The following is a 27,800-nucleotide window of genomic DNA, read 5'->3' as shown; positions in this document are numbered from 1 at the left end:
GGTGGACTGCCATGAAGAAAACCAGAAAAATAATAGAATATGGAAATAAAAGTCGTTAACATTTTGTAGATAGGTACCACCTAGCTGTAGGTATACATATTTATTTTGGTCTTTACGTTTTTGCTAGCTTTTGGTTTTCTTCATCGCTATCAGAGAAATTCAAACAAACTAACCAAAACAGCGTCAATTAACGAAACGGATACAAGTCGCATGCAAATCAAGCAAATAAGGAGGACCGAAAGTAGGACGTCATGGGGCGTATGAGCTACGCAGACGGTGCGGCAACGGTACGAGAAGAAAAGAAACACTGTTTTGTTGAGAAAATGTGCAACCAAATGCGCGGCTTCGTCTTTTTATTATTGATTTCTTCTTTTGAGTGTGGTAATACAATTCGTACAGTTATTTTGCAAAGCCGTTTTTTTTATAAGTGAGCGTTAAGTATGCTTATGCAATGCACTTGTGTATGAATGAAACAAGGTAGATGCATGAAGCATGAAACGATAATGATGGTTAAAGGAATGACATTGCAAAGGACCTGGCCTTACAATGAACGATCTTTATTTTTATCTGATAGGTAGACTAAAAAGGAGATGTTAGATACGAAAATGGTTACGAGTGTTCAAGTTAAAGGCTATGGACTTATTTATTTAGTTTGTTGTTCCCTCTTAGAAGGGACGTCCCATGCCGCGTCCCATAGGAGCCTGCGGCATTTCGCCGCCGGCAGATTTAGGGCTCTTGATGGTCTCGTCTACCGAAAGGATCATGCAGCACGCTTCGCAGGCAGCAGTGAGGGCATTGATCTTGATTACCGATGGTTCCCAGACGAAAGCCTCAAAGTTGTCGGCGATGTGTTCTTTCAAAATGTCAACACCGTACCACTGACATCCTGTAGGAAGAGATCAATACGGTGTTTTAATACTTTACAATAAAATCATGGTCAAGCAGATGTTAATGATTGTTTATGCCGTTGACCGAAGCAATACACACAGCTCATATTGAAAATAATCTTACCTTGTGCATGCTTCTGGCGCAGTTTGTTCAAGATGTTGGTTGCATCGAAACCGGCATTATCGCAAAGTTGGCGAGGGATGATCTCAAGTGCCTTGGCGAGAGCTCCGATAAGCAGTTGCTCCTTGCCAGCGATTGTGCGCGAATAATCACGTAGCATTTTCGACAGCTCCATTTCAATCGCACCACCACCTGGAAGGGAAATAAGCAAAACAATAGGAATTGATATTTGCTGTTTTTATTTGGAAGTAATTTGGGAACTATTGTTAATATTTCCTATTTATTACGCATACGATCTCGCTTATGGAATACTAAGGAAAATATCAAAAGAAAGGGCTCACGGTGTTAAAGGAATTGTTTTCGTGAAGTATTAAGAGCATTGGTTAAACTACATGTAGGATGTATAGACCGTTGCTAGGGGAACGAAGAAGTTTATTTCCCACAGCAATAATAAGCGTTCCTAATTAAATCTAAATCCGCCAACCAACAGCTTTACTCAGGCTGGCCAGTGAATTTTCATTTGGAAATTCCCGGTTTCCCCGATTAAAATCTCAAACATTTTCCGGTTTATAATTTCAGCAAAAAAGAACAAAAATATTCAATGAACGTGACCAAGAGCAAACTTTAGATGTTATTTGTGGGAAAAGTATCTTCAATTACAGGAAACATTACCTATAACATATATAATTCAACTAAATGGCTTATTTATTTATTACGTCAAGCAAAAGTAGACTACATACTATGGTTACAATGTTTTGCTAATAGGTATGCTATATATGCATTATTTATATTATGTTTTGGTCGGTTTTTAATTTGTTCTTTTGACATACACTGAGGGTTACGATAAACATAATAATTTCATAAGGCTCAACTTATGAACGACACATATGAATTTCTTAAGACAAAACTTATGAATGATTGTCTAACATGAGGTAGGTCTAATACGCCTTTAACCATTTCATTTTCCCAAGCGTTGAAAGACGAGTGGTCAACACACAGACCCCGTAATCTCAACGTCCATGGTTCGGTTCCAGTCTGCTTCGTTTTATTTTGTTTTGTCAATATTATTTTTCATAAGAATTGATTTGCAGAAAAAAAAACATGAGATGAGATCTATGTCGAATACCAAGTTGAAACGCACGTCCTGCTTTCATGAAATAAGCACACAGAATCTAAGTAATTTCTAAGTATTTATAATAATAAATCATTGAATGAGAATTTTATTTTCCTATACTTATTTTTTTAATACACGTGATCTAAGTTAGAAGGCAAGTAAAGCGCTGTCCAGACTGAGCAGTTATAACATGTTAGTCCAAGGGATTCCAAAAGAAGTAATCAACGACGGCGGAAGAGCAGAATATGGTGATAGCTTTCCAATTATTAAAAAAAAAATATATCAAAATTAAACTAAATAGGGTTAACTACCCCATTTCTGGCCTATTAAGCACAACTCGCACTTAGTCTTTCTCAATCTAGCGCAGTTTAGCACCAAACGGAATGTTATTATTACTGATGGTTTCCAAATTGATTTACCTTTCCGTATGTACCGTAAGATTTGATAAAGAGAAACCAATCGTTGAGATATTGTCAAAAGTCTAACACTGCTTCTTGACGCCAAACTCGGCCTAACACATTGAAACGCCAATGAATTCACTTCGGCCTATCGGATGAAGATAAAAATTGATTCGGTCGGAGCGCTTCTTTTGTTTTTGGGAATAATGGGTGCAAACCTTCATATCACGCGTTCTCATTGACTTCGTTCGGAAGCTTATTAACTAAAGTATCGTACCAAACGCATAATTGACTTGTTAACTCTGAAATCATGGATTTATTTGAAGTTTTCTGCTCGATAGGCCCAAAATGGGCGATTAGGCCGAAGTAGTTCTCTACCCTACATGCCAGGTTTGAAAAAATATATTTTCGAATCTGGAAGCGTGTATGTAATACCAATATCCATTTGATAACGGTGATGCATACATGCGGGGCTTATTGTAAGTGAAAGTAACCTCGGAATGGGCGTGACTCTCCAGACATTCTGAAATGGGTTGCTGAATCTGCAATAGAGCTATCACCTTCTAACTCCCGGACAAAAGCTGTCTACAATGACCATAAATGCGACATTGTAGAGAGAGTTCTTCCATAATAACACTGCCGGCCAGTGGGGGTTAGATTGAATACACACACACATCTTTGTATCCCAGAAAATGTTTTTTTGGCTTATAGAACTTCAAGATATAAACTCCAGGAAGATTTTAAGAACTTTTAATACTGCTTTTCGCCTGTTCAGGTAAGTTGTATTGATATATCTCGATTAATTTTTCGTAGGATCGTATCAGCTTTTGTAAACAATGCATTTGATCGTCGATTTGGTGTAACTGGTAGATTGTTTTTAGTATTGATTATTTCCAGACAGATGCACAGTGTCTATATGGATAATGTATAATTTATTTCCACGTATACCAGATGATCTAGGTTCTCCACATCGTCCTGCAGTTCAGATGATTTGTTTTACTAGATCAACAAAGACTGGGATAGTATCTGTAGTATCGAAAAATCGATTTGGAAATCCTAGAACATTTGGCATACACGGAAATAGGTTGGCATGATCCACATAGACACTGCAAATTTGTTTGGACATATTTCGATACTACAGATATTGCATTAGTCTTGGGTGATCTAGTAGAGAAAAAAAATCTGATCTCCATAATGATGTCAGGACCTATGACATATTGTATACGTAGCAATAGGTCGGGAACGATCCACATAGACACTTTGAATCTGTTTGGACATATTTCGATACTACAGCAATTATTGCAGTCTTGGTTGATATAGTAGAACAAACCAACTGAACTCCAGGACGATTTGGAGAACCTAGAATATCCGGTATACATGGCAATTACTCGCATATATACGATTCGTTTATGATTTGGCAACGAAAAATGTTATGTTCATATTGGAAATAAAAAACATGAAAATGTCTCACATTAGACAGACCCAGAGTATTTCCGTGTAAATCCGGTATGACTTATGGAATTGAGATCATTTCTCGATTATTTGCAGGGTGTTTGGTTTGAACCGGTAAAAAAATAAGAGCCAAATGAACAACAAAATTGATGACAGCAAAATAATTCGAGACGGAAAGGTTACAGTGAATTCCACAATTTTTGTGACAGCACATCAGTCCCTTCGCGATTTTCGCGACATCATTTTTGCGACTGAAAGTTCACATCCGCGACAAATCCGCGAAAATCGCGAAATCCGCGTCTGTTGTAACAGCCCTGCATTTGTTTTTCAATATGGTTAACGAACATGTAACACAACTATATTAAAATTGTATGCAATATCAAGGGAAATGCCCTAAGCTACAATACGGAACCAATGTTTCTAATTCAGTCATACTTATTAATAGCAGTGGCGTCGCGTAACCTCACTTTTTACCTGTTCAACAACTTTGAAAACGTTATTTAGGGTCATGTTTACATTCAATTCACTTTCAAAAAGCATGGGATCTTCTAGTTTCACTGATTTGTATCTATTGGAACCAATATTGTTTTGTTTGTTTACGTTTTGGGAGTTGTTGAACAGGTAGATTGAGGTTAGGGTGACGCCACTGATTAATAGGTTTCTGTGATTAAGATAGGTTTTTTTTTAATATCCGTCCTACTATGCACAACCCACGTTGTATATCTTTCTTGAACGGGTTTTTAACAATAAATGAAATGTTTCTATCAAAGATTACTTCTAAATATATTCCCCTATCCATAAGTACCGTGGAATTTGATAGAGAGCCAAACATTGTTGAGATATTGTTAAAAATCTAACACTGCTTCTTGATTCCAAATTTGATAGAGAGCCAAACATTGTTGAGATATTGTTAAAAATCTAACACTGCTTCTTGATTCCAAATTTGTCCTACGAGTTTCAATTCCGTCCAAACGCATTGAAACGCCATTGGATTTTCTTTGTCCTACGGATGAAGGTAGAAAAAGCGAGTTCGTTAGGAGCGCTTCTTTTGTTTTGAGAACAATGATTGTAAATATTCACACAATACGCTCTAATAGGCTTTGTGTTGTAGCTTGTGAACTAACGCATAGGCACTAACGTATCACTGATTTGTGCACGGTGAAATCATTGATTATACTGATGTTTTCTGCTCGATAGAACGGAAATGGACCATTACGACGAAGTAGCGCTCTACCCTATTCATGTTTTTTAGGCTTTTCATGCTGTTAAACAATTTAAAAACGTTCTCATCGAGTGCAAACTCGAAAATGATAGATTGAAGATTAAAGTCGTCTTTGGTGCAGATTCCAGAGATTGGATTAATTATATCTTCTAAAATATAGTACTAATCTCTGTATCAAAATTGTGTTTAAAGCTACTTAGTAAGCAAATGAATCAATCTACCAAGCCACATGTTTCTAATAAATGTTCTTGAAAACAATTCAGCAATTTTCCAAGGCATGCTCAGCTGTCAATTTTTACTTGATTCTGCAACCAATAAAGGGCATCTATTGTCGCCGAATCTTACGTCCAATTGATGCGAAAAAAATATGATAATAACGAAATACCCAATATATTTACTAAACCCTTACTTAAGGTCAATTCTGTCTATGTGTAATTTGTCGAAAGCTAAACATTTCTTCAAAAGTTAACTCCGTATTCTTGATTGGGTTGGCTTGGTTTCGTGATCAAAGTTCAGCGTATTTACAGGAGTTGCCAAATTCGACAAAAAGCGACATTAATCCTACTACAAGGTAACCGCAAAAAAACCTTTTATAAATATAAAGTACGCATTTTTTTTTAAGGAAAACAGGACTACCTACTTATAAAATAACTAAAATTATACGTATGTATGAGTAATTCTACTACAATAATCAGTAAAAATTATTCATTCATTAGTAACAGATACTTATAAAGAATAAAAAATATACACATTTTAGGAGCAGTCGCGGGTTCTCTCGAATATGCATGGTACCTACTTTCAAGTCTAAATTGAACCCTTTATATTATTTTTTGCGTATTTCACGGTTTCCGTTTAGCCCCATTGTGATTGCAACTTTGCTAAGCCACTACATTTTTGTCGGATTTAGTAATAAAAAAGCTATTTTTAGAAGACGACCGACTTGAAAAAGTGATCTTCTACAAGCCCTACAACAATGTATTCAAGTGTCACTTGATGTATCATATTCGTTAACTCTCTTCTAGCCTACCCAAAACTCTGTACTAGTTCCCAGAGTTGAAGAACTTGTTTGAATGTGCCTTAATTTAAACGAGTTCATCCATTGTCATATGAACATGAAAGAACAAATTCAACTTACCGGCTACTACGGAATCGTTTCGAATAGTACGCCTAACGATCATAATTGCATCGTGTAGGGATCGTTCGGTCTCTTCCAAAAACTGTTCGGCTCCACCACGCAGAATCAGAGTGCACGTTTTGGCATTCGGACAACCTTGGAAGATGTTGAAACGTTCGCCTCCGATTTGACGTTCCTCAAAGTGGTCACAGTTTCCAAGCACCTTATCATCAATATCCTGAACAGTGGTCATAACAGCTCCACCGCATGCTTTCAACGTACGCTTGAGATCCTCCTCCTGAACGCGTCCAGCGCAGAACATATCCCTATCGGCAAAGTATTGCGTGGCAACATCACCAATTGGCAATTTGGACAGAACGACCTGAGCGCCGGATTTGTGAATTTTCTCCAATTTGTCGTACAGAATTTGCCATTCAGCGTCGACAATCTTCTGATATTCCTGGACATTATCCACACGAACTTCAGCATTGTCGCGCTCAGCCTTCAATTCGAGTTCGATATTCAGGAGGGCAATTTTTACATTTTCGTAGGACTTTGGTTGCATTTCGAATCCTGCGTACGAGAAGGTCTTCTTGAATGATACACCATCAATGAGCATAGATTCTTCCAAGGCACCACCGGTAACTTTCTTGATACCGATCATGTTCAGCGGAAGTAGGACATCTAACGTAGTCACGGCATCAACAACCATTTTGGAGAAGAAATCCTTCTGCTGGTGGATAAGCTTCGAATTCATCGCCGTGGCAGCACACTTCTCCAGCAACGCACGGTGCTTTTCATTGTCGTGCTTTTCAATCTTGAATGCCAGCTCGTTGATTCTAGCGACACACAGGGTCAGAGTTTTTCGCACTGCCTTAATGATAATCCTCGGATGAACACCTTCCTCAACAAATGGTTTAAGTTGCTTGAGGAATTCACCAGCCAACATCACAACACTGGTGGTTCCATCCCCAACCTCAACATCCTGAGACTTGGCGATATCGACTAACGTTTTAGCTGCCGGATGTACGATGTCCAGCAATTTCATGATCGTAGCGCCATCGTTGGAGATCGTTGCCTTACCGTTGTTTTCGACGATCAGTTTGTCCATTCCACGAGGACCTAGAGTGGTACGGACCTGAGGGGAGAAAAGATTAATTAATGAAGTATATTTCATTATTAACAATATTAATTGCAGCGAAAAACGTAGGGGAATGCGGGGTGAGAGAGCCATACGAATGGCAAGATGAATATTGTTTTTAAACCACAACTTTTGAAAGTAAATTTGGTAGAAATGTGTGTAAACCACTTCACTAGTTAATTCTTATGCTGCTTACGGAAAAACATCTGAAAAACAAATAGGGTAATTTCCGTCCTACTAAGCACAACCCGCGCTTTACCTCTCTTTTCTGAACGAGTTTGAACGAAAAATGGAATATTTCTGTCACAGATGACTTCTAAATTTATTCACCATATTGGTGATATTGGATTTGATAAAGAGTCACAAATTGTTGAGATATTGTTTTTTTTTTTTTTGTATATTAATTTATTTGATAAGGCTCAACCGAATTAACTTAACAGAGCCGAGGATTCATGGTCACTATACAATACATCTTAAAGCTATAGTCAAAAGGTACAACACAATAAACACTTTATCTTCCGCTATCCAAAAAGCCTCCTCCATCAGAACTGGAGCCGCTTCCAGTAGTTTCATTGTATGGCAAATTGTTATACGCCAACGAGGGTCAGAGCGAGTCCATTGTAGCAATGGACGCAAAACGTGGTCAGCACTCACACACTCATCACGAAACGGTTGCTTTCCAAAGTCGACGACGCATCGACCGAAAGAACTGCTGATGAAGAACAATGAGGAGGACCACACAATGGTTGCTGCCGAGAAAACAGACGATCGCGTAGCACACATCGAGAGTGGCCTGCTTTTGTCGACAGCCGAGTGAACACTGAGATATTGTTTAAAATCTAATACTGCTTCTTGATTCTAAATTCGTTCTACGAGTTTCAATTCCGTCCAAACGCATTGAAACGCCATTAGATTTTCTTCGTCCTACGGATAAACGTAGAAAAAGGGGATTCGCTAGGAGCGCTTCTTACGTTTTGAGAACCACCCGGAAAAAAATAACAATACAATTACCATAGAATAAAATACAATTACATCAAAATCTATTGCCAACAATCGATCTTATTGTACACATATTGTACAAGAAATTTTACCATATTGTCATAACAATCGATTTACAATACGTCCCATATGGTAATAATTTTCAACAATAGAACAACAATACAATTAATGGTAAATGGTTTATCTTTGTTCGGGAAAAAGTAATTTTTCCTATGGTTAAGATACATAACAACCCCCTTGTTCTATTGTAGATTTACCCATTTACCATAGATTCTATAGTGAAAACAATACATTCTATGGTTATTTTATCGTTGTAGACAATATGATTTATTGTAAATACAATAAATTCTATTGTATGGTTACAATACATTTCATTGTGCCTCTGTGGTTCTTTTTTTTACGGGCAGTGCTGTAAATTCTCAAAATCATTTGAACATTTTTGATGGAAATGAGAAAAGTAGCTATTCGCTATCAAAGGGGACCTCCTCCGAATGGGTGATATCAGTTGCTTAGTCATTTGACGAAGGCATGGATCATTCTCATTTGAGAAACGCTATATCAAGAACAACATGTGAAAAGGGCATACAAGCTTTTTGTAAACAAATCTTCTTATGCCCTTTTCTCGCCACCCATATGACACCAACGCAAACCATCAACATCACTGGGTAGGGGAAACTTGCCCCTTCCCGATGATATTGTTGGTTTGCATAAGCGACCCTCGGTTGGTGAGAAAAGGGCCCACAAAGGTTTGTTTACAAAAAGCTTGTATGCCCTTTTCACATGTGGCTCTTGATATATCATTCGATTGAGTGTAACCTATACACAAACGGAGCTCTGGTCGACATTCCGGCGAAAAAGTTAAGCCAACCCGACACCAACCTGACTTCTATCAAACCCCAACCCGATGTTGACCCGACATAAACCCAAAATTGACCCGACATTAACACGACATTGGGTCGACATCGACCTTAAATTAGCCTTACATTGATCCGACATCGGGTCGACATGTCTGTTCGGGACCATTTTCCTGGATTTCTTCCATACTCCACTGTCGTATATCAAATGATACTGATGGCGGTAAGCTCCAACTCGGATTAACTTTTAATACCGTCCCTGTTTGTATGATCTGATAAATGTTTGCTCAGAGTTATGTTGATTAACTCTGATGTCGACATCATACCAGCCGGACATTCTTGATCGGGATTTAATCCGAGGATAATACGGGTTGGAGCTTACCACCATGAGTGACTCAATTGACAGTGACAATGAGCTTCGAATGAGAAAGGGGCTCTTCAAATTATGGTCTTGTGAGAATTCGTTTACACAGAATTGATTGAATGGTTGTAGTGGTTCATCTTCAATCGAATGATATGAAAATTTACAACACTGTTGAGAACAATGAGCGTAAATATTCATACAATGCGCTAACAGGATTTATGTTGTTGCTAATGAACCAACGTTAGCCGGCGCCGGTGGTGTAGTGGTAAGCGTGACTGCTTTCTCACCCCAATGGGTCTGGGTTCAATCCCAGTCGAGGTCGGTGGGATTTTTCTGAGGCACAAAAATCTCTGGTCACGTCTTCCTTCGGAAGGGAAGTAAAGCCGTTGGTCCCGGCCCATGTGTGTTGATGAATGGGTGCGATATCCTACGCAGGTGGAAGCTGCCTTCCAGCACATTCGATTACCGTCAAATGGATGACAATCGATGTCCGTCGGTGATTGGCACTAGATTGCGGAACAGAGACCGACGTTAAATAAGGGAAAGTAATGAACCAACGCATCGAAACAAACCTTTTTTTTATTTCTGCACGGTGAAATCATTGATATTATATGATCTTTTCTGATCGATGGAACGTGTTAAGTGAAAATTCTAAACCTGTATTTTTGATTCAGTGTAGAGTAGGTCGATGTCCTATCCCTCAAGCGCAATTTTGACAGTTCCCTAACTTGATTTTCTTGTTACGCGTCTTCCGGTTGGAGCAGGGCAGCAGAGAAAGGATCAGTATATTAAAGTTACCGTAGAGTACGGATGTAAAAAACAAAAAAACTATACAGTCCATTTTTTATTTTGACCGCTGAGTTCCGTCCGAAACATTTGGTCCATTCGTCCCGGATGATGAATCGTGCGGAAAATAGTGGAATAGTAGTGATCGATCGTAAATCGGTGGAATAAAAGATTTCTGGCTCTTGAAGAAGCTGGAAAAGTGTGTTTTGAGCCAGTCATAGGGGCAGGCTGAAAAATTGTTCCATCCGATAAGCGGCCGAAGTTGAATTGAAATGGCGTCTGGGTGGTGCGGTCGATGAAAATAACGCGGTGCGCATGTGAAACGGCTTAGAAGAGCCGATTGCGTAGTGGATTTTCGCTGTGGCAGCCATCTTGAGACGGCTATTCAAAATTTATCAATTGACGAACCACGCGGTGCGATTTTGAAAGGCCTGGAAGAGCCGAAAGTTGATTTTCGTTCCGTGAATTCGTTGTGGTAGCCATTTTGAAACGGCTTCCGAGAAAATTGAGTGATCCCTGCTGAAAAGGGAAGAAGAAAAAGTGTCGCACGGAAATTTAGCTTGTTGGAAAGTGCCATGCGACTAGTGATTGACAATTCGACACCGGTGATCCGGTGATTGAGTGAAGCATAGAAAACGAAAACAAAAAAAGAATAAGGAAGTTTTTAGTGGTATGCAGCTGCGTTCCGGGAAATTGAAGAAGCTTTTGTTCTCCTCGCCCGTTGCCTCTCCACTTGGTTCTCCTTTGTTTTTCACTCCCAGAGGGGCAGTTCCGACACCGATCCGTAGTGTGCGCGAGCAAAAAGAAGAAAAAGAAGCTCGGCTACGAGAAATCATTATGGCTGATACGGTGGCTGCTTTGGACGAGTGTTTGACGTCAACCCGAGGTAAGGTTGATAGAATACGACAAGCTATTGATGCTGCCGATGCTGATCACGGTAAGTTTAACATTCATGCCCTTAAACTATATGTTAAAACCGTGGACACAGCATATGATGATTTCAACGGATTCCTCAATCGGATCTACCTAGTTGATCCGACGAAAAGGGAAACGTTTGAGCCCAAGTTTATAGATTTCGAGGAGCTGTATCAGTTTGTGCGTATTTCTTTGTCGGAAATGATACAGCAGCATGAAGATGAGCAAAAATCTGTAGCTGATCTAGTCGCGGCTAAACAACTGAAAAGTGCAAAGGCTAACTCTATTAGCAGACTTGGCGGCAGTGGAACGACAGCTCCAGTTCAATTATTGCCATCTCTTTTACTCCAACAAACTCCGCTACCAACCTTTGATGGTAGCTATGAAACCTGGTATAAGTTTAGAGATCGGTTCACAGATGTAGTGAACAAATGCACCGGGATTCTCCTGCCACGAAGTTGCACTTTCTCGACAAGGCTCTAATAGGGAAAGCTAAAGGAGCCATTGATCAACAGACGTTGAACGATAATAACTATGAGGGAGCTTGGAGAATACTCGCAAAAAGGTTCGAGAATTTGCGCATGGTCGTCCAAGCTCATATTGGACAGTTGCTATCGTTAAAGTCGATGGTTAAGGGTTCTCATGCAGAACTGACAAGTTTGCTTGATGTCGTTGAAAAGCGACTGGAATCACTCGAGTTCCACAATCTGAAAATGCATGACAAATTATCAGAGGCATTGATTGTAAACTTGGTTATTTCCAAGCTCGATATTGACACTCGCAAGGCTTGGGAAGCGACAGTAGAGCATGGTGAGCTGCCAGAGTACAGAAAAACCATGGATTTTCTTCGACAGCATTGTTATATGCTAGAGCGGTGTGAACAGTCGTTGGGACAAGGAAAAACAAAGAATGTCGCGCTTAATCCTCGGATTCCTGCTGTCACCAACAAGGTGCACACAGCTACAGTTCATCAAGAAACCTGTTGTCTGGTGTGCAATGCCGATCACCTGATCGAGATGTGCGACACGTTCAAAGGGTTGAATGTCAACAATCGATACACGAAAGCGAAACAAATTGGATTATGTTTTGCTTGCCTGAAACGAGGACATCGTACAGCAAACTGTAAGATCGATAGCAGCAAACTGTGTTTGTGTAAAAGGAAACACCATCCGCTCATGCACTACGAAGTGAAGAAGGAGTCTACTGAGACGGCGACGGGCAATGCTGAGACAAGATCAGTAACTGAAGGTTCCGGTTCATCAGGTGGAGAACAAATTGTGGCTAAGTGTGAAGTTCCTGTTGTTCCGAATCGTTCGGTGAAGCAAGTACTGTTGGCGACTGCAATGGTTGATATTTTCGATAGTAGAGGTGTAGCGCACAGGTGCCGTGCGTTGCTTGATTCTGGTGCGATGGCGAGTTTCGTGTCAGAAAGAACGTGTGATTTGCTGGGTTTGCGCAAGGAATGCGTGAACGTTCCAGTTGTTGGCGTTAACGGAGCTAAGACAATTGTGAGGTTCAACATTAATGCCATTGTGAAATCCAGAACGACAGAATGCAGTTTCTCCCTGGATTGCCTGGTGGTGCCTCGAGTGACTGGAGCATTACCATCGTTGAAACTAGACGCAACTAGTTGGCCGATACCGAAAAAGTTGAAGCTAGCGGATCCAAAGTTTTTCAATCCGAGTCGCATTGATTTGCTGATCGGAGCCGAGAAATTCTATGAGTTGCTTCAGGATGGGAAGATTCTTATGTCAACAGATCTTCCGTTGTTGCAAGAAAGTTTGTTGGGATGGTTGGTTGCCGGACCAGTATACAACGTTCCAAATGTTGTTAGCGTTCAGGGTTACCAAGCTGAATCTGTGGATGGGCCTATGACACGATTGGAAGAATTGATGAGGCGTTTTTGGACGATTGAAGATCAAACGTACGATCCGTTAGAGAACGATGATTGCGAGCGTCACTTCAAAGCTACTTATGCTCGAGCGGAAGACGGGAGGTTCGTGGTACAATTACCTTTTCGTGAAGGTGTGGGTAGCCTAGGAGAATCTCGTAACCAAGCAGAGAAACGCTTCAAAGCACTGGAAAACCGACTGGATAGAAATCCAGAAATGAAGAAGATGTATTCCGATTTCGTACATGAGTACCTAGATCTCGGACACGCGAAGATTTTGAATGAAGATGAGATTAAGGTCAATGGAGCATATTACCTTCCGCACCATTGTGTGTTGAAGCCAGATAGTTCGTCGACGAAATTACGAGTGGTGTTCGATGCATCCGCAAAAACCACAACGAGCTTATCGCTTAACGATGTGTTGATGGAAGCACCTGTCGTGCAGAGCCCATTGTTTGACATCGTGTTGCGGTGGAGATTGCCGAAGTACGCTTTCACTGGAGATGCTAAGCAGATGTATAGGCAAGTTGTGATGCATGCTGCTCATACGAAATACTTGAGATGTCTATTTCGGGATGACCGGACGCAACCAATATTGGATTTGGAGTTGCTCCGAGTAACATACGGTGTTGGTCCAGCTGGATTCTTGGCCACGCGATCGTTGGTACAACTGGCGAAGGATGAACAGAATGATTTTCCGGATGCTTGTGAGGTTGTTTTGAAGTCGTTCTATGTAGATGATGCACTTACCGGAGCAGATTCGCTAGAGAAGGCACGGAAGCTGCGTGAAGATTTACAAGTTTTACTGGGAAGAGGAGGCTTCAAACTACATAAATGGTGTGCAAACGATCCTGCGATTCTTGAAGGAGTTCCGTCAGAAGACCGTGAGAAGCAACTGCGCTTCGAAGAAAGTGATGTGAACGGTGTGATAAAAACCCTCGGACTCTTGTGGGACCCAGTGAGTGATAACTTTGTATTTCGAGTGAAACCGATGGTGGAGTGTGCGGCACCGCAAACCAAGAGACAAGTGCTTTCCGATATCGCAAGACTCTTTGACCCTCTCGGTGTGTTGGGTCCAGCAATAGTGTTAGCGAAGATAGTAATGCAACAACTATGGAGGAAGAAAATCGATTGGGATGAGCCGATTCCCATTGAAGAGTTCAGGGTGTGGAACAAATTAAGATCCGAGTTGTGTGCAATAAACAACATGAAGATACCTCGTCGCGTTACCGTTGATAATCCGTCGGTGTTCGAGTTGCACGGGTTTTCGGACGCTTCGCAAGCAGCATATGGTTGCTGTGTGTACTTGCGTAGCGTGACCGTTGATGGCATCGTTGAAGTAAAGCTACTGTGCGGCAAATCGAGAGTTGCACCGCTTAAGGAGCTGAACCGTAAGGAGAAGAAAGGAGCACCACCGGAAGAATTAACCACGCCGAGATTGGAGCTGTGTGCAGCTGTACTACTAGCTAGACAAATGAAAACAGTGCGCGAAACCTTGAGTATCGACATTTCGCGTGTCGTGCTAAGGTCCGATTCGAGTATAGTGATTTGTTGGATTAGGAAATCGAAGCCTAACCAACCAGTGTTCATCCGCAATCGGATTGCGGAGATTCGCGAACTGACCATCGATGCTGATTGGTTACATGTTGGAACGAAAGCAAATCCAGCGGACTTGGTGTCGAGAGGTGTACTACCTTTGGAATTAACGAAAAGTGACTTGTGGTGGAATGGACCGGAATTTCTTCGATCAAGTGTAGTTGATGAAACAGTAAATGAAGAAACCGAAGACTTGAGTGAAGAGACGATTTCAGTGACTGTAGTTACAGTGCCCGATGAAGGATTGTACGAAGTGATTCAGAACAGTAGTAACTTTCGCCGACTACAAAGAGTGTTCGGTTACGTAACCCGGTTTATCCGTAATTGTCGTGCAAAGCGAAACGAATCAGAATTTCGTCGTGGAAGATTGAACATTGCAGATTTTCGTGACTCACTGTACACTATGGTGAAGATTGTACAAAATGCAGTGTATCGCGATGAAATTAGAAGCGTCTTGAAAGGTGAACCGGTGAAGGGTAAGTTACGAAATTTGAATCCTGTTTTTGATAAGACGGAGAGATTGCTGCGTGTGGGTGGTCGAATCAGGAATGCCATACTACCGCTCGATCAGAAACATCCATTGATATTGCCGGAGAAGAACAACTTTACTGATATTGTCATCGAAGCAATCCACCGTGAAGAACTACATGTCGGTCTAAATGGATTATTGGCTAAAATCAGGCAACAATTTTGGCCAGTAAATGCGAAGCGTACGATCAAACGCGTCCTAGGGAAGTGCATCAAATGCTTCAGACTAAAGCCGAAGGATGTACAGCAGTTTATGGGTGATTTGCCGATTGCACGCGTCACCGCTGCTCAGCCTTTCGCTAGAACGGGAGTAGACTACGCAGGCCCTTTTTTGTTGAAGCAAGGTCGGTCGAAGACACCGATCAAGTCGTACGTTAGTGTTTTCGTCTGTATGACTACTAAGGCGATACATTTTGAGCTTGTGAGTTCCTTATCTGCAGAGGGATTCTTGGGGGCATTGCACCGCTTCGTTGGACGCCGTGGGAACGTCAGTGAGATGTTTTCTGATAATGGAACCAATTTTGTCGGCGCTGAGCGACAATTGGCCGAATTGCGAGAGTTGCTGAAATCTCAATTGCTGGAGAACAAGCTTGAAGATTTTTGTCAGCCTCGTGGAATCTCGTGGAGTTTCAATCCACCGAAGGCTCCGCACCAAGGTGGACTTTGGGAAGCCGGAGTAAAAAGTATGAAGAGTCATCTGTATAAGGTGATGAACGAATCGTACTTCACCTATGAAGAGATGACAACATTGCTGATTCAGATTGAATCCATCCTAAATTCAAGGCCAATAATACCACAAAGCGACGATCCGATGGATTATGAGGCGTTAAGTCCTGGTCATTTCCTGGTTGGCCGAGAATTGACAGCTATAGCCGAACCGTTCTACGATGGTCTCAAGGAAAATACGTTGTCTCGTTACCAATTGATCCAAAAACGAAAGCAATCGTTTTGGCGAAGATGGTCATGTGAGTATATAACCGGACTACAGAAACGCAGCAAATGGAACAAAACTCCCACGTTGCTTCGTGAAGGACTGTTGGTGATAATGAAAGATGATAATTTGCCACCGCAAACTTGGAAACTGGGGCGTATTATCAAAACTCACCCTGGAAATGATGGCGTTGTTCGGGTAGTAACCGTACGAACTAACAATGGCACGTACAAGCGATCTACAACGCAAATTGCTGTTCTACCCATAGAAGATGCAGAACGGACCAGCCAAACGGATAAGTTGAGCCATCCGGCTCCTGGGGGAGGATGTTAAGTGAAAATTCTAAACCTGTATTTTTGATTCAGTGTAGAGTAGGTCGATGTCCTATCCCTCAAGCGCAATTTTGACAGTTCCCTAACTTGATTTTCTTGTTACGCGTCTTCCGGTTGGAGCAGGGCAGCAGAGAAAGGATCAGTATATTAAAGTTACCGTAGAGTACGGATGTAAAAAACAAAAAAACTATACAGTCCATTTTTTATTTTGACCGCTGAGTTCCGTCCGAAACATTTGGTCCATTCGTCCCGGATGATGAATCGTGCGGAAAATAGTGGAATAGTAGTGATCGATCGTAAATCGGTGGAATAAAAGATTTCTGGCTCTTGAAGAAGCTGGAAAAGTGTGTTTTGAGCCAGTCATAGGGGCAGGCTGAAAAATTGTTCCATCCGATAAGCGGCCGAAGTTGAATTGAAATGGCGTCTGGGTGGTGCGGTCGATGAAAATAACGCGGTGCGCATGTGAAACGGCTTAGAAGAGCCGATTGCGTAGTGGATTTTCGCTGTGGCAGCCATCTTGAGACGGCTATTCAAAATTTATCAATTGACGAACCACGCGGTGCGATTTTGAAAGGCCTGGAAGAGCCGAAAGTTGATTTTCGTTCCGTGAATTCGTTGTGGTAGCCATTTTGAAACGGCTTCCGAGAAAATTGAGTGATCCCTGCTGAAAAGGGAAGAAGAAAAAGTGTCGCACGGAAATTTAGCTTGTTGGAAAGTGCCATGCGACTAGTGATTGACAATTCGACACCGGTGATCCGGTGATTGAGTGAAGCATAGAAAACGAAAACAAAAAAAGAATAAGGAAGTTTTTAGTGGTATGCAGCTGCGTTCCGGGAAATTGAAGAAGCTTTTGTTCTCCTCGCCCGTTGCCTCTCCACTTGGTTCTCCTTTGTTTTTCACTCCCAGAGGGGCAGTTCCGACACCGATCCGTAGTGTGCGCGAGCAAAAAGAAGAAAAAGAAGCTCGGCTACGAGAAATCATTATGGCTGATACGGTGGCTGCTTTGGACGAGTGTTTGACGTCAACCCGAGGTAAGGTTGATAGAATACGACAAGCTATTGATGCTGCCGATGCTGATCACGGTAAGTTTAACATTCATGCCCTTAAACTATATGTTAAAACCGTGGACACAGCATATGATGATTTCAACGGATTCCTCAATCGGATCTACCTAGTTGATCCGACGAAAAGGGAAACGTTTGAGCCCAAGTTTATAGATTTCGAGGAGCTGTATCAGTTTGTGCGTATTTCTTTGTCGGAAATGATACAGCAGCATGAAGATGAGCAAAAATCTGTAGCTGATCTAGTCGCGGCTAAACAACTGAAAAGTGCAAAGGCTAACTCTATTAGCAGACTTGGCGGCAGTGGAACGACAGCTCCAGTTCAATTATTGCCATCTCTTTTACTCCAACAAACTCCGCTACCAACCTTTGATGGTAGCTATGAAACCTGGTATAAGTTTAGAGATCGGTTCACAGATGTAGTGAACAAATGCACCGGGATTCTCCTGCCACGAAGTTGCACTTTCTCGACAAGGCTCTAATAGGGAAAGCTAAAGGAGCCATTGATCAACAGACGTTGAACGATAATAACTATGAGGGAGCTTGGAGAATACTCGCAAAAAGGTTCGAGAATTTGCGCATGGTCGTCCAAGCTCATATTGGACAGTTGCTATCGTTAAAGTCGATGGTTAAGGGTTCTCATGCAGAACTGACAAGTTTGCTTGATGTCGTTGAAAAGCGACTGGAATCACTCGAGTTCCACAATCTGAAAATGCATGACAAATTATCAGAGGCATTGATTGTAAACTTGGTTATTTCCAAGCTCGATATTGACACTCGCAAGGCTTGGGAAGCGACAGTAGAGCATGGTGAGCTGCCAGAGTACAGAAAAACCATGGATTTTCTTCGACAGCATTGTTATATGCTAGAGCGGTGTGAACAGTCGTTGGGACAAGGAAAAACAAAGAATGTCGCGCTTAATCCTCGGATTCCTGCTGTCACCAACAAGGTGCACACAGCTACAGTTCATCAAGAAACCTGTTGTCTGGTGTGCAATGCCGATCACCTGATCGAGATGTGCGACACGTTCAAAGGGTTGAATGTCAACAATCGATACACGAAAGCGAAACAAATTGGATTATGTTTTGCTTGCCTGAAACGAGGACATCGTACAGCAAACTGTAAGATCGATAGCAGCAAACTGTGTTTGTGTAAAAGGAAACACCATCCGCTCATGCACTACGAAGTGAAGAAGGAGTCTACTGAGACGGCGACGGGCAATGCTGAGACAAGATCAGTAACTGAAGGTTCCGGTTCATCAGGTGGAGAACAAATTGTGGCTAAGTGTGAAGTTCCTGTTGTTCCGAATCGTTCGGTGAAGCAAGTACTGTTGGCGACTGCAATGGTTGATATTTTCGATAGTAGAGGTGTAGCGCACAGGTGCCGTGCGTTGCTTGATTCTGGTGCGATGGCGAGTTTCGTGTCAGAAAGAACGTGTGATTTGCTGGGTTTGCGCAAGGAATGCGTGAACGTTCCAGTTGTTGGCGTTAACGGAGCTAAGACAATTGTGAGGTTCAACATTAATGCCATTGTGAAATCCAGAACGACAGAATGCAGTTTCTCCCTGGATTGCCTGGTGGTGCCTCGAGTGACTGGAGCATTACCATCGTTGAAACTAGACGCAACTAGTTGGCCGATACCGAAAAAGTTGAAGCTAGCGGATCCAAAGTTTTTCAATCCGAGTCGCATTGATTTGCTGATCGGAGCCGAGAAATTCTATGAGTTGCTTCAGGATGGGAAGATTCTTATGTCAACAGATCTTCCGTTGTTGCAAGAAAGTTTGTTGGGATGGTTGGTTGCCGGACCAGTATACAACGTTCCAAATGTTGTTAGCGTTCAGGGTTACCAAGCTGAATCTGTGGATGGGCCTATGACACGATTGGAAGAATTGATGAGGCGTTTTTGGACGATTGAAGATCAAACGTACGATCCGTTAGAGAACGATGATTGCGAGCGTCACTTCAAAGCTACTTATGCTCGAGCGGAAGACGGGAGGTTCGTGGTACAATTACCTTTTCGTGAAGGTGTGGGTAGCCTAGGAGAATCTCGTAACCAAGCAGAGAAACGCTTCAAAGCACTGGAAAACCGACTGGATAGAAATCCAGAAATGAAGAAGATGTATTCCGATTTCGTACATGAGTACCTAGATCTCGGACACGCGAAGATTTTGAATGAAGATGAGATTAAGGTCAATGGAGCATATTACCTTCCGCACCATTGTGTGTTGAAGCCAGATAGTTCGTCGACGAAATTACGAGTGGTGTTCGATGCATCCGCAAAAACCACAACGAGCTTATCGCTTAACGATGTGTTGATGGAAGCACCTGTCGTGCAGAGCCCATTGTTTGACATCGTGTTGCGGTGGAGATTGCCGAAGTACGCTTTCACTGGAGATGCTAAGCAGATGTATAGGCAAGTTGTGATGCATGCTGCTCATACGAAATACTTGAGATGTCTATTTCGGGATGACCGGACGCAACCAATATTGGATTTGGAGTTGCTCCGAGTAACATACGGTGTTGGTCCAGCTGGATTCTTGGCCACGCGATCGTTGGTACAACTGGCGAAGGATGAACAGAATGATTTTCCGGATGCTTGTGAGGTTGTTTTGAAGTCGTTCTATGTAGATGATGCACTTACCGGAGCAGATTCGCTAGAGAAGGCACGGAAGCTGCGTGAAGATTTACAAGTTTTACTGGGAAGAGGAGGCTTCAAACTACATAAATGGTGTGCAAACGATCCTGCGATTCTTGAAGGAGTTCCGTCAGAAGACCGTGAGAAGCAACTGCGCTTCGAAGAAAGTGATGTGAACGGTGTGATAAAAACCCTCGGACTCTTGTGGGACCCAGTGAGTGATAACTTTGTATTTCGAGTGAAACCGATGGTGGAGTGTGCGGCACCGCAAACCAAGAGACAAGTGCTTTCCGATATCGCAAGACTCTTTGACCCTCTCGGTGTGTTGGGTCCAGCAATAGTGTTAGCGAAGATAGTAATGCAACAACTATGGAGGAAGAAAATCGATTGGGATGAGCCGATTCCCATTGAAGAGTTCAGGGTGTGGAACAAATTAAGATCCGAGTTGTGTGCAATAAACAACATGAAGATACCTCGTCGCGTTACCGTTGATAATCCGTCGGTGTTCGAGTTGCACGGGTTTTCGGACGCTTCGCAAGCAGCATATGGTTGCTGTGTGTACTTGCGTAGCGTGACCGTTGATGGCATCGTTGAAGTAAAGCTACTGTGCGGCAAATCGAGAGTTGCACCGCTTAAGGAGCTGAACCGTAAGGAGAAGAAAGGAGCACCACCGGAAGAATTAACCACGCCGAGATTGGAGCTGTGTGCAGCTGTACTACTAGCTAGACAAATGAAAACAGTGCGCGAAACCTTGAGTATCGACATTTCGCGTGTCGTGCTAAGGTCCGATTCGAGTATAGTGATTTGTTGGATTAGGAAATCGAAGCCTAACCAACCAGTGTTCATCCGCAATCGGATTGCGGAGATTCGCGAACTGACCATCGATGCTGATTGGTTACATGTTGGAACGAAAGCAAATCCAGCGGACTTGGTGTCGAGAGGTGTACTACCTTTGGAATTAACGAAAAGTGACTTGTGGTGGAATGGACCGGAATTTCTTCGATCAAGTGTAGTTGATGAAACAGTAAATGAAGAAACCGAAGACTTGAGTGAAGAGACGATTTCAGTGACTGTAGTTACAGTGCCCGATGAAGGATTGTACGAAGTGATTCAGAACAGTAGTAACTTTCGCCGACTACAAAGAGTGTTCGGTTACGTAACCCGGTTTATCCGTAATTGTCGTGCAAAGCGAAACGAATCAGAATTTCGTCGTGGAAGATTGAACATTGCAGATTTTCGTGACTCACTGTACACTATGGTGAAGATTGTACAAAATGCAGTGTATCGCGATGAAATTAGAAGCGTCTTGAAAGGTGAACCGGTGAAGGGTAAGTTACGAAATTTGAATCCTGTTTTTGATAAGACGGAGAGATTGCTGCGTGTGGGTGGTCGAATCAGGAATGCCATACTACCGCTCGATCAGAAACATCCATTGATATTGCCGGAGAAGAACAACTTTACTGATATTGTCATCGAAGCAATCCACCGTGAAGAACTACATGTCGGTCTAAATGGATTATTGGCTAAAATCAGGCAACAATTTTGGCCAGTAAATGCGAAGCGTACGATCAAACGCGTCCTAGGGAAGTGCATCAAATGCTTCAGACTAAAGCCGAAGGATGTACAGCAGTTTATGGGTGATTTGCCGATTGCACGCGTCACCGCTGCTCAGCCTTTCGCTAGAACGGGAGTAGACTACGCAGGCCCTTTTTTGTTGAAGCAAGGTCGGTCGAAGACACCGATCAAGTCGTACGTTAGTGTTTTCGTCTGTATGACTACTAAGGCGATACATTTTGAGCTTGTGAGTTCCTTATCTGCAGAGGGATTCTTGGGGGCATTGCACCGCTTCGTTGGACGCCGTGGGAACGTCAGTGAGATGTTTTCTGATAATGGAACCAATTTTGTCGGCGCTGAGCGACAATTGGCCGAATTGCGAGAGTTGCTGAAATCTCAATTGCTGGAGAACAAGCTTGAAGATTTTTGTCAGCCTCGTGGAATCTCGTGGAGTTTCAATCCACCGAAGGCTCCGCACCAAGGTGGACTTTGGGAAGCCGGAGTAAAAAGTATGAAGAGTCATCTGTATAAGGTGATGAACGAATCGTACTTCACCTATGAAGAGATGACAACATTGCTGATTCAGATTGAATCCATCCTAAATTCAAGGCCAATAATACCACAAAGCGACGATCCGATGGATTATGAGGCGTTAAGTCCTGGTCATTTCCTGGTTGGCCGAGAATTGACAGCTATAGCCGAACCGTTCTACGATGGTCTCAAGGAAAATACGTTGTCTCGTTACCAATTGATCCAAAAACGAAAGCAATCGTTTTGGCGAAGATGGTCATGTGAGTATATAACCGGACTACAGAAACGCAGCAAATGGAACAAAACTCCCACGTTGCTTCGTGAAGGACTGTTGGTGATAATGAAAGATGATAATTTGCCACCGCAAACTTGGAAACTGGGGCGTATTATCAAAACTCACCCTGGAAATGATGGCGTTGTTCGGGTAGTAACCGTACGAACTAACAATGGCACGTACAAGCGATCTACAACGCAAATTGCTGTTCTACCCATAGAAGATGCAGAACGGACCAGCCAAACGGATAAGTTGAGCCATCCGGCTCCTGGGGGAGGATGTTAAGTGAAAATTCTAAACCTGTATTTTTGATTCAGTGTAGAGTAGGTCGATGTCCTATCCCTCAAGCGCAATTTTGACAGTTCCCTAACTTGATTTTCTTGTTACGCGTCTTCCGGTTGGAGCAGGGCAGCAGAGAAAGGATCAGTATATTAAAGTTACCGTAGAGTACGGATGTAAAAAACAAAAAAACTATACAGTCCATTTTTTATTTTGACCGCTGAGTTCCGTCCGAAACAGAACGGAAATGGGCGATTACGACGAAGTAGTGCTCTACCCTACATATCGGTTAACATAGTGCACGGCCAATGAGATCTACTCACAACTGAGTGGGTTTTCACTCAAAATCGCAAAAAACGTAGGGCACTGATAGATTGCGTACACGGCGAATGAGAACGACTCAAATTTGAGTTCAGTTCACTCATAATCGCCAAAAGTGCAGGAACTCAGCGATGAGTAAATTTGCCTCATGTTTTCCCAGGATTTTCCAGGGAAAAATTCCCGAATTTGAGAAAAGTAAAGATTGAATTCACTGTGTCTATTGGTTTGGTACCTATTGGTACTACTCCGAGACTGAATAAAATTTTCGTCAATTTCCTCATTTTCCGGCAGATTTTTCCACAGGAAACCATGAGACAAATTTTACTCATCGCCGTGTTGAATTTTCCTCGCTTTTCCTCAAAAATCTGCTCGCATAGTACAATAGCATAATGTTACCCTTGTTCAATATTGCGTGCAGGTGCCATTTCCAAATTTGCTTTTAATCAATTTTTTATGAGGATTAGAAAATCTGATATTTAATGGGGCAAGATGAGAATCATCAATTCAAAATTCATTCTAAATTCATTCCATACCCAACAAACAACGAAACTGGTCAAGGTGGTCATTAAAGTTTAAAATAAAGCCCAGTTGAGACTAATTTATGACAAAAGATTTAAAAACATAGGAAAAATTCTCTTTTTTCCTTAATTTGTTTTCCGTACTGAGTACCAATAGACCTTTTTGACGTTTAATCGCCTTTCTCTATCTAGCACACATGGATGAATGCACGGTTTGTTTTCCCACTAATCTGTTTCCCTCTTGCTCGCACTCGTTCGATTTAAATGGTGCAGTAGTGTGCGCCGATTAAACGTCAAAAAGGTCTATGCTACCGACGTCAGGGAGGCATGTCACACACCTGAACCCTATACCCATCGACCCAACAACTCATGGACCGGGGACCAACGGCTTCATTTCCCTTCCGAAGAAATGCGTGATCAGAGATTTTATGCCTCAGAAAATCCCGACGGCGCCGTCTGGGGCTGATCCCAGGCTGTATGGGATAAGAGGCAATCACGCTTACTACTACACAACGGGCACCGCTAGGAAAAATTCCAGCTTCAAGTAAAATGTCACGAAACTTATTGAAAGAATGTGTTATTCTAATGAACCAAGGTTAAAAAAAAATAACTTTACCCTATAGGGACTTAATAGTAGTTATTTTATTTTCGACAAAAAGGCTATTTATGCCTACAATTATATTGGTGCTCTTTTTGTCCTATATGACTAACCATCAAACCCCATAAATAGAAAAATTTGCCTATAGAATTGAAATTTCTTTTGAATTTTAACGAATTTAAACAAGTTTGAATGATTGTTTTTCAAGCAAGGTCAACCCTTGAATCTTCATTTATAAAGAATTATTTTTTTGGCAAAAATTGTGGAATATTACTCGAGTTTCATTAGAGTGGCCATCTTGCCCCACTTTCTCCTTTTCTCCTTCAAGGAATCTATCGATAGGTACTTACTGCATCCACGACCGACTGGCAGGCATTGATGTTGGATATGAGCTGAGGCTTTCCCTGTGAGGTATCAGTACCTTCTTTCAGCAGTACAATTTGTGGTTGCTACAAGAAAATAAAGAAAACGAACATAAATTAAAACATATTAAACCAACGGATTTGCCGGCAGAGATCGGTGAATCATTCTGGCGTATAATACTGCGTATGTAGGAAACAAAATGAGATTGTGTGAGTGCCCGAAGAATGATGACAAGTATGCGCCCACACCGTTTGATTGAAATTTCCAGAAGAAATTGTACTTTCTGTCGAATCGATGTCCATTATACCATCTAACGTGATTATATTGCATTAAAACAAGTACTATTTAATTTACATGAAGAAATTTTACCACAAATAGCCCTGGATACAAGAAACGGCACATAAAGCTAACATTTGGTCATGGGTGTGAAACAGCATGTTTCCGGCATACACTTTTTTCACTCAGTTTCATACACAAATAGCAAGTTTATTGAACCGTACAACCGATATATTTGATTAAAATTCTTTCACCTACCATTTTTTCGATGTTACGTGGGTAAATTCACTGGATTTAATCAATAATCTTATAATTAAACAGTAATTTACGGATTTCACAAAATGCTGAAGCGAAAAGCACACATGAACGAAAAGACCGACAACTGGATTTGACAGCTGAGATATATCGACAGAATATCGAAAAAGATCGCAATAGCAAATGTCAAAATATATAGCTTCAAACACACAGCAATGAGCACTCAAAAATATTACAAAACGAATATAGATAAAATGTTATGCATTTTATAGTTTTTCAAAATTTATACATTTGTTCTATTCAAATTTTCGTCAAAATTACACTAAGTCCGAATAACGGAGTGGAATTCGATCAGTGTTTACTAAAATGATAGGAAAAAGAACATCCGGATTCTCTTTGGAGCTTCGTGCTGGTGAAGAGCTTCGTCCCGGCGGATTTCTACTGCGCATGTGATCTGCTTGGCAGCTAGACTGCGTGAGCACGAGTTCATCTTAATGAACATCGAAATTGTAAGTACTTTTTAAATAATAAAAAAAAAGACCTTCCTGAGACAATTTTAATTTTTATTTGAAAACAATAATGTTTACCATAAATTAAATAAAGAAGCGAAAAATACATTCTCTCGCATAAACTGCGTTAAATCATGGTAGGTATATGAGAAATTTACAGTAAAAAAGGGGGGTTGTTAAGCATCTTAACAATAAAAAAAACTGATTTTTCTCGAACACTAGTTTTCATTGTTTGGGCATTGAAGATTGTAACGTTAAAAATCGAAATTTATTTTTTCTCCCGTACAATAATTTAACAATAAATTTTAATGTACTTGAAATTAAACAGTTAAAGTCATAGTAATTGCGTTGCTTTATTGTAGTAATTTTTTTTTCGGGAATGTATTAGGTATAGGAAAAAGGGAAAAACGTCATGAAAGGGGGAGGGGGGGTTAATTTTTCCTCAATTTAGTGTGACATAATAAATGGATCGCTCCTTATCATCGATCAAAATCATTGGCTCAATTTCATAGACATTACTCATCAATTTCTGTCTAATGCAAAATATTGTCCCTTTCTGATATAGCGAACCTTGCTTATAGTGAATTCGTTTATTATTCAGTTCCAACCTGGATCGCCCGCATAAACGCGAACCATAAATTGACCTTACCAAAAATGGTTAAAAATTGTTTATAATCTCTGCTAAACATCAACTGAAATGGTTATGGAACTTTACAAGAACGTTTAATGATAAAGTTTTAACCTTATGTATTATGGATTTTTGGAAGCGGACCTTACAAATAATGAGTTGTTAAGAACCATTACCATTCAAAATTCTTGTTTTCTCCATATATTTTCGGGAGGAGGACTATATTAGAACCTTTTAACTTATGGTTTGAGAACATTAATGGTTATGGTTATGATAGTCAGTAAGGTCCATGAATAGTTTTGTAACATCGATCAACTTTATGTGGAATATATCGCGAATTGGTTGCCTGTAAATTACTGATTACCAATTCACGATATATTCCACGTAAAGTTGAACGATAATACAAAACCATTAATGGACCTTACTGACTATCATAACCATAACCATTAATGTTCTCAAACCATAAGTAAAAACGTTCTAATATAGTTCTCTTTTCGAAAATGTATGGAGAAAACAAGAATTTTGAATGGTAATGGTTCTTAACAACCCATTATTTGTGAGGTCCGCTTTCAAAAAACAATAATACATAAGGTTAAAACTTTATCACACAAACGTTCATGTAAAGTTCCATAATCATTTCAGTTAAAGTTTAGGAGGGATTATAAACAAATTATAATTATTATCGGTAAGGTCAAGTTATGGTTCGCGTTTATGCGGGCGGGTATCAAGATTGGGTCTGCTTGTTTTCTGACGAACGTCAGTTTGCTCGTTTGTTTTTAAAACCTAGCTCAGGTTGAGGTTCGCACTGACAAAAAGTTCGGTTTCGCACTGGGTTGGAACTGGTTCCAACCCCGATAATTAGGTTCTGCAGCGTGACGTCACAAATGAACTCAGTGTTAATCGGCTGAACCTTTTTGACAGTTCAGTGGTACAGTTTAAAAGCACTTAGGCTCTGAACCATTTGGCGAATTATTGTAACTTTTGGTTAAAATTTGACAGATGGAAAGTTATCGATTAACCCTGCTATCCGAGCGTGGTTACTTCTGACAGACAAGAAGTTAAATTTTGACAACTGTGGCTCGAAAACCGGTCGATCGACAGCACGGGGATTTTCGAACATAGAAAATAACTTTCGAAATGTCACTTTTAACCACGAGTTAAATTTAACTCGGCAAATGGTTCACAGCCTTAGTCGTTTTTTTTTCGAAAAACAATATTCTAAAATTTCCGAATTTTAACTTGAAAATTGTCGAGGAACAGCGCGTTGAAATGATGTTGGTCGTGGACATTGCAGAAGTGTGGTTTACATCTCACTGCAGTCTGAAAAATTATCGAGAAAATCCACCCAAGAAAA

The 27,800-nt window shown here is 41.2% G+C and overlaps 1 protein-coding gene across 1 annotated transcript; it reads right to left on the bottom strand.

Moving 5' to 3' along the window:
• Positions 1-310: 310 nt before the first annotated feature.
• On the bottom strand, positions 311-25,449 carry LOC135712879 (T-complex protein 1 subunit eta-like). The gene is made up of 5 exons (XM_065235966.1): positions 25,313-25,449; positions 24,766-24,864; positions 6,330-7,446; positions 1,012-1,200; positions 311-886 (listed from the first exon to the last, which is right to left on the bottom strand). The coding sequence occupies exons 1-5, from the start codon at positions 25,313-25,315 to the stop codon at positions 666-668; spliced, it is 1,629 nt and encodes a 542-aa protein (XP_065092038.1). The 5' UTR covers positions 25,316-25,449; the 3' UTR covers positions 311-665.
• Between the last annotated feature and the right edge of the window lie 2,351 nt (positions 25,450-27,800).

Source organism: Ochlerotatus camptorhynchus, unplaced genomic scaffold (assembly GCF_037179485.1).
Source record: "Ochlerotatus camptorhynchus isolate MF236.1 unplaced genomic scaffold, CSIRO-AGI_Acam_v1.1 ptg000510l, whole genome shotgun sequence".
NCBI lineage: Eukaryota > Metazoa > Arthropoda > Insecta > Diptera > Culicidae > Ochlerotatus > Ochlerotatus camptorhynchus.
The sequence above is the reverse complement of the archived record's forward strand: the minus strand, read 5'-3'. Positions and strand labels throughout refer to the sequence as shown.

Excerpts from the sequence above, each read along its gene's own strand:
- LOC135712879 (XM_065235966.1), bottom strand. Across the intron at positions 7,447-24,765 it reads GCCAGTCGGTCGTGGATGCA|GTCCGTACCACTCTAGGTCC; the intron begins GTAAGTACCTAT and ends TTCTCCCCTCAG. Across the intron at positions 1,201-6,329 it reads AAACGATTCCGTAGTAGCCG|GTGGTGGTGCGATTGAAATG; the intron begins GTAAGTTGAATT and ends TTTCCCTTCCAG.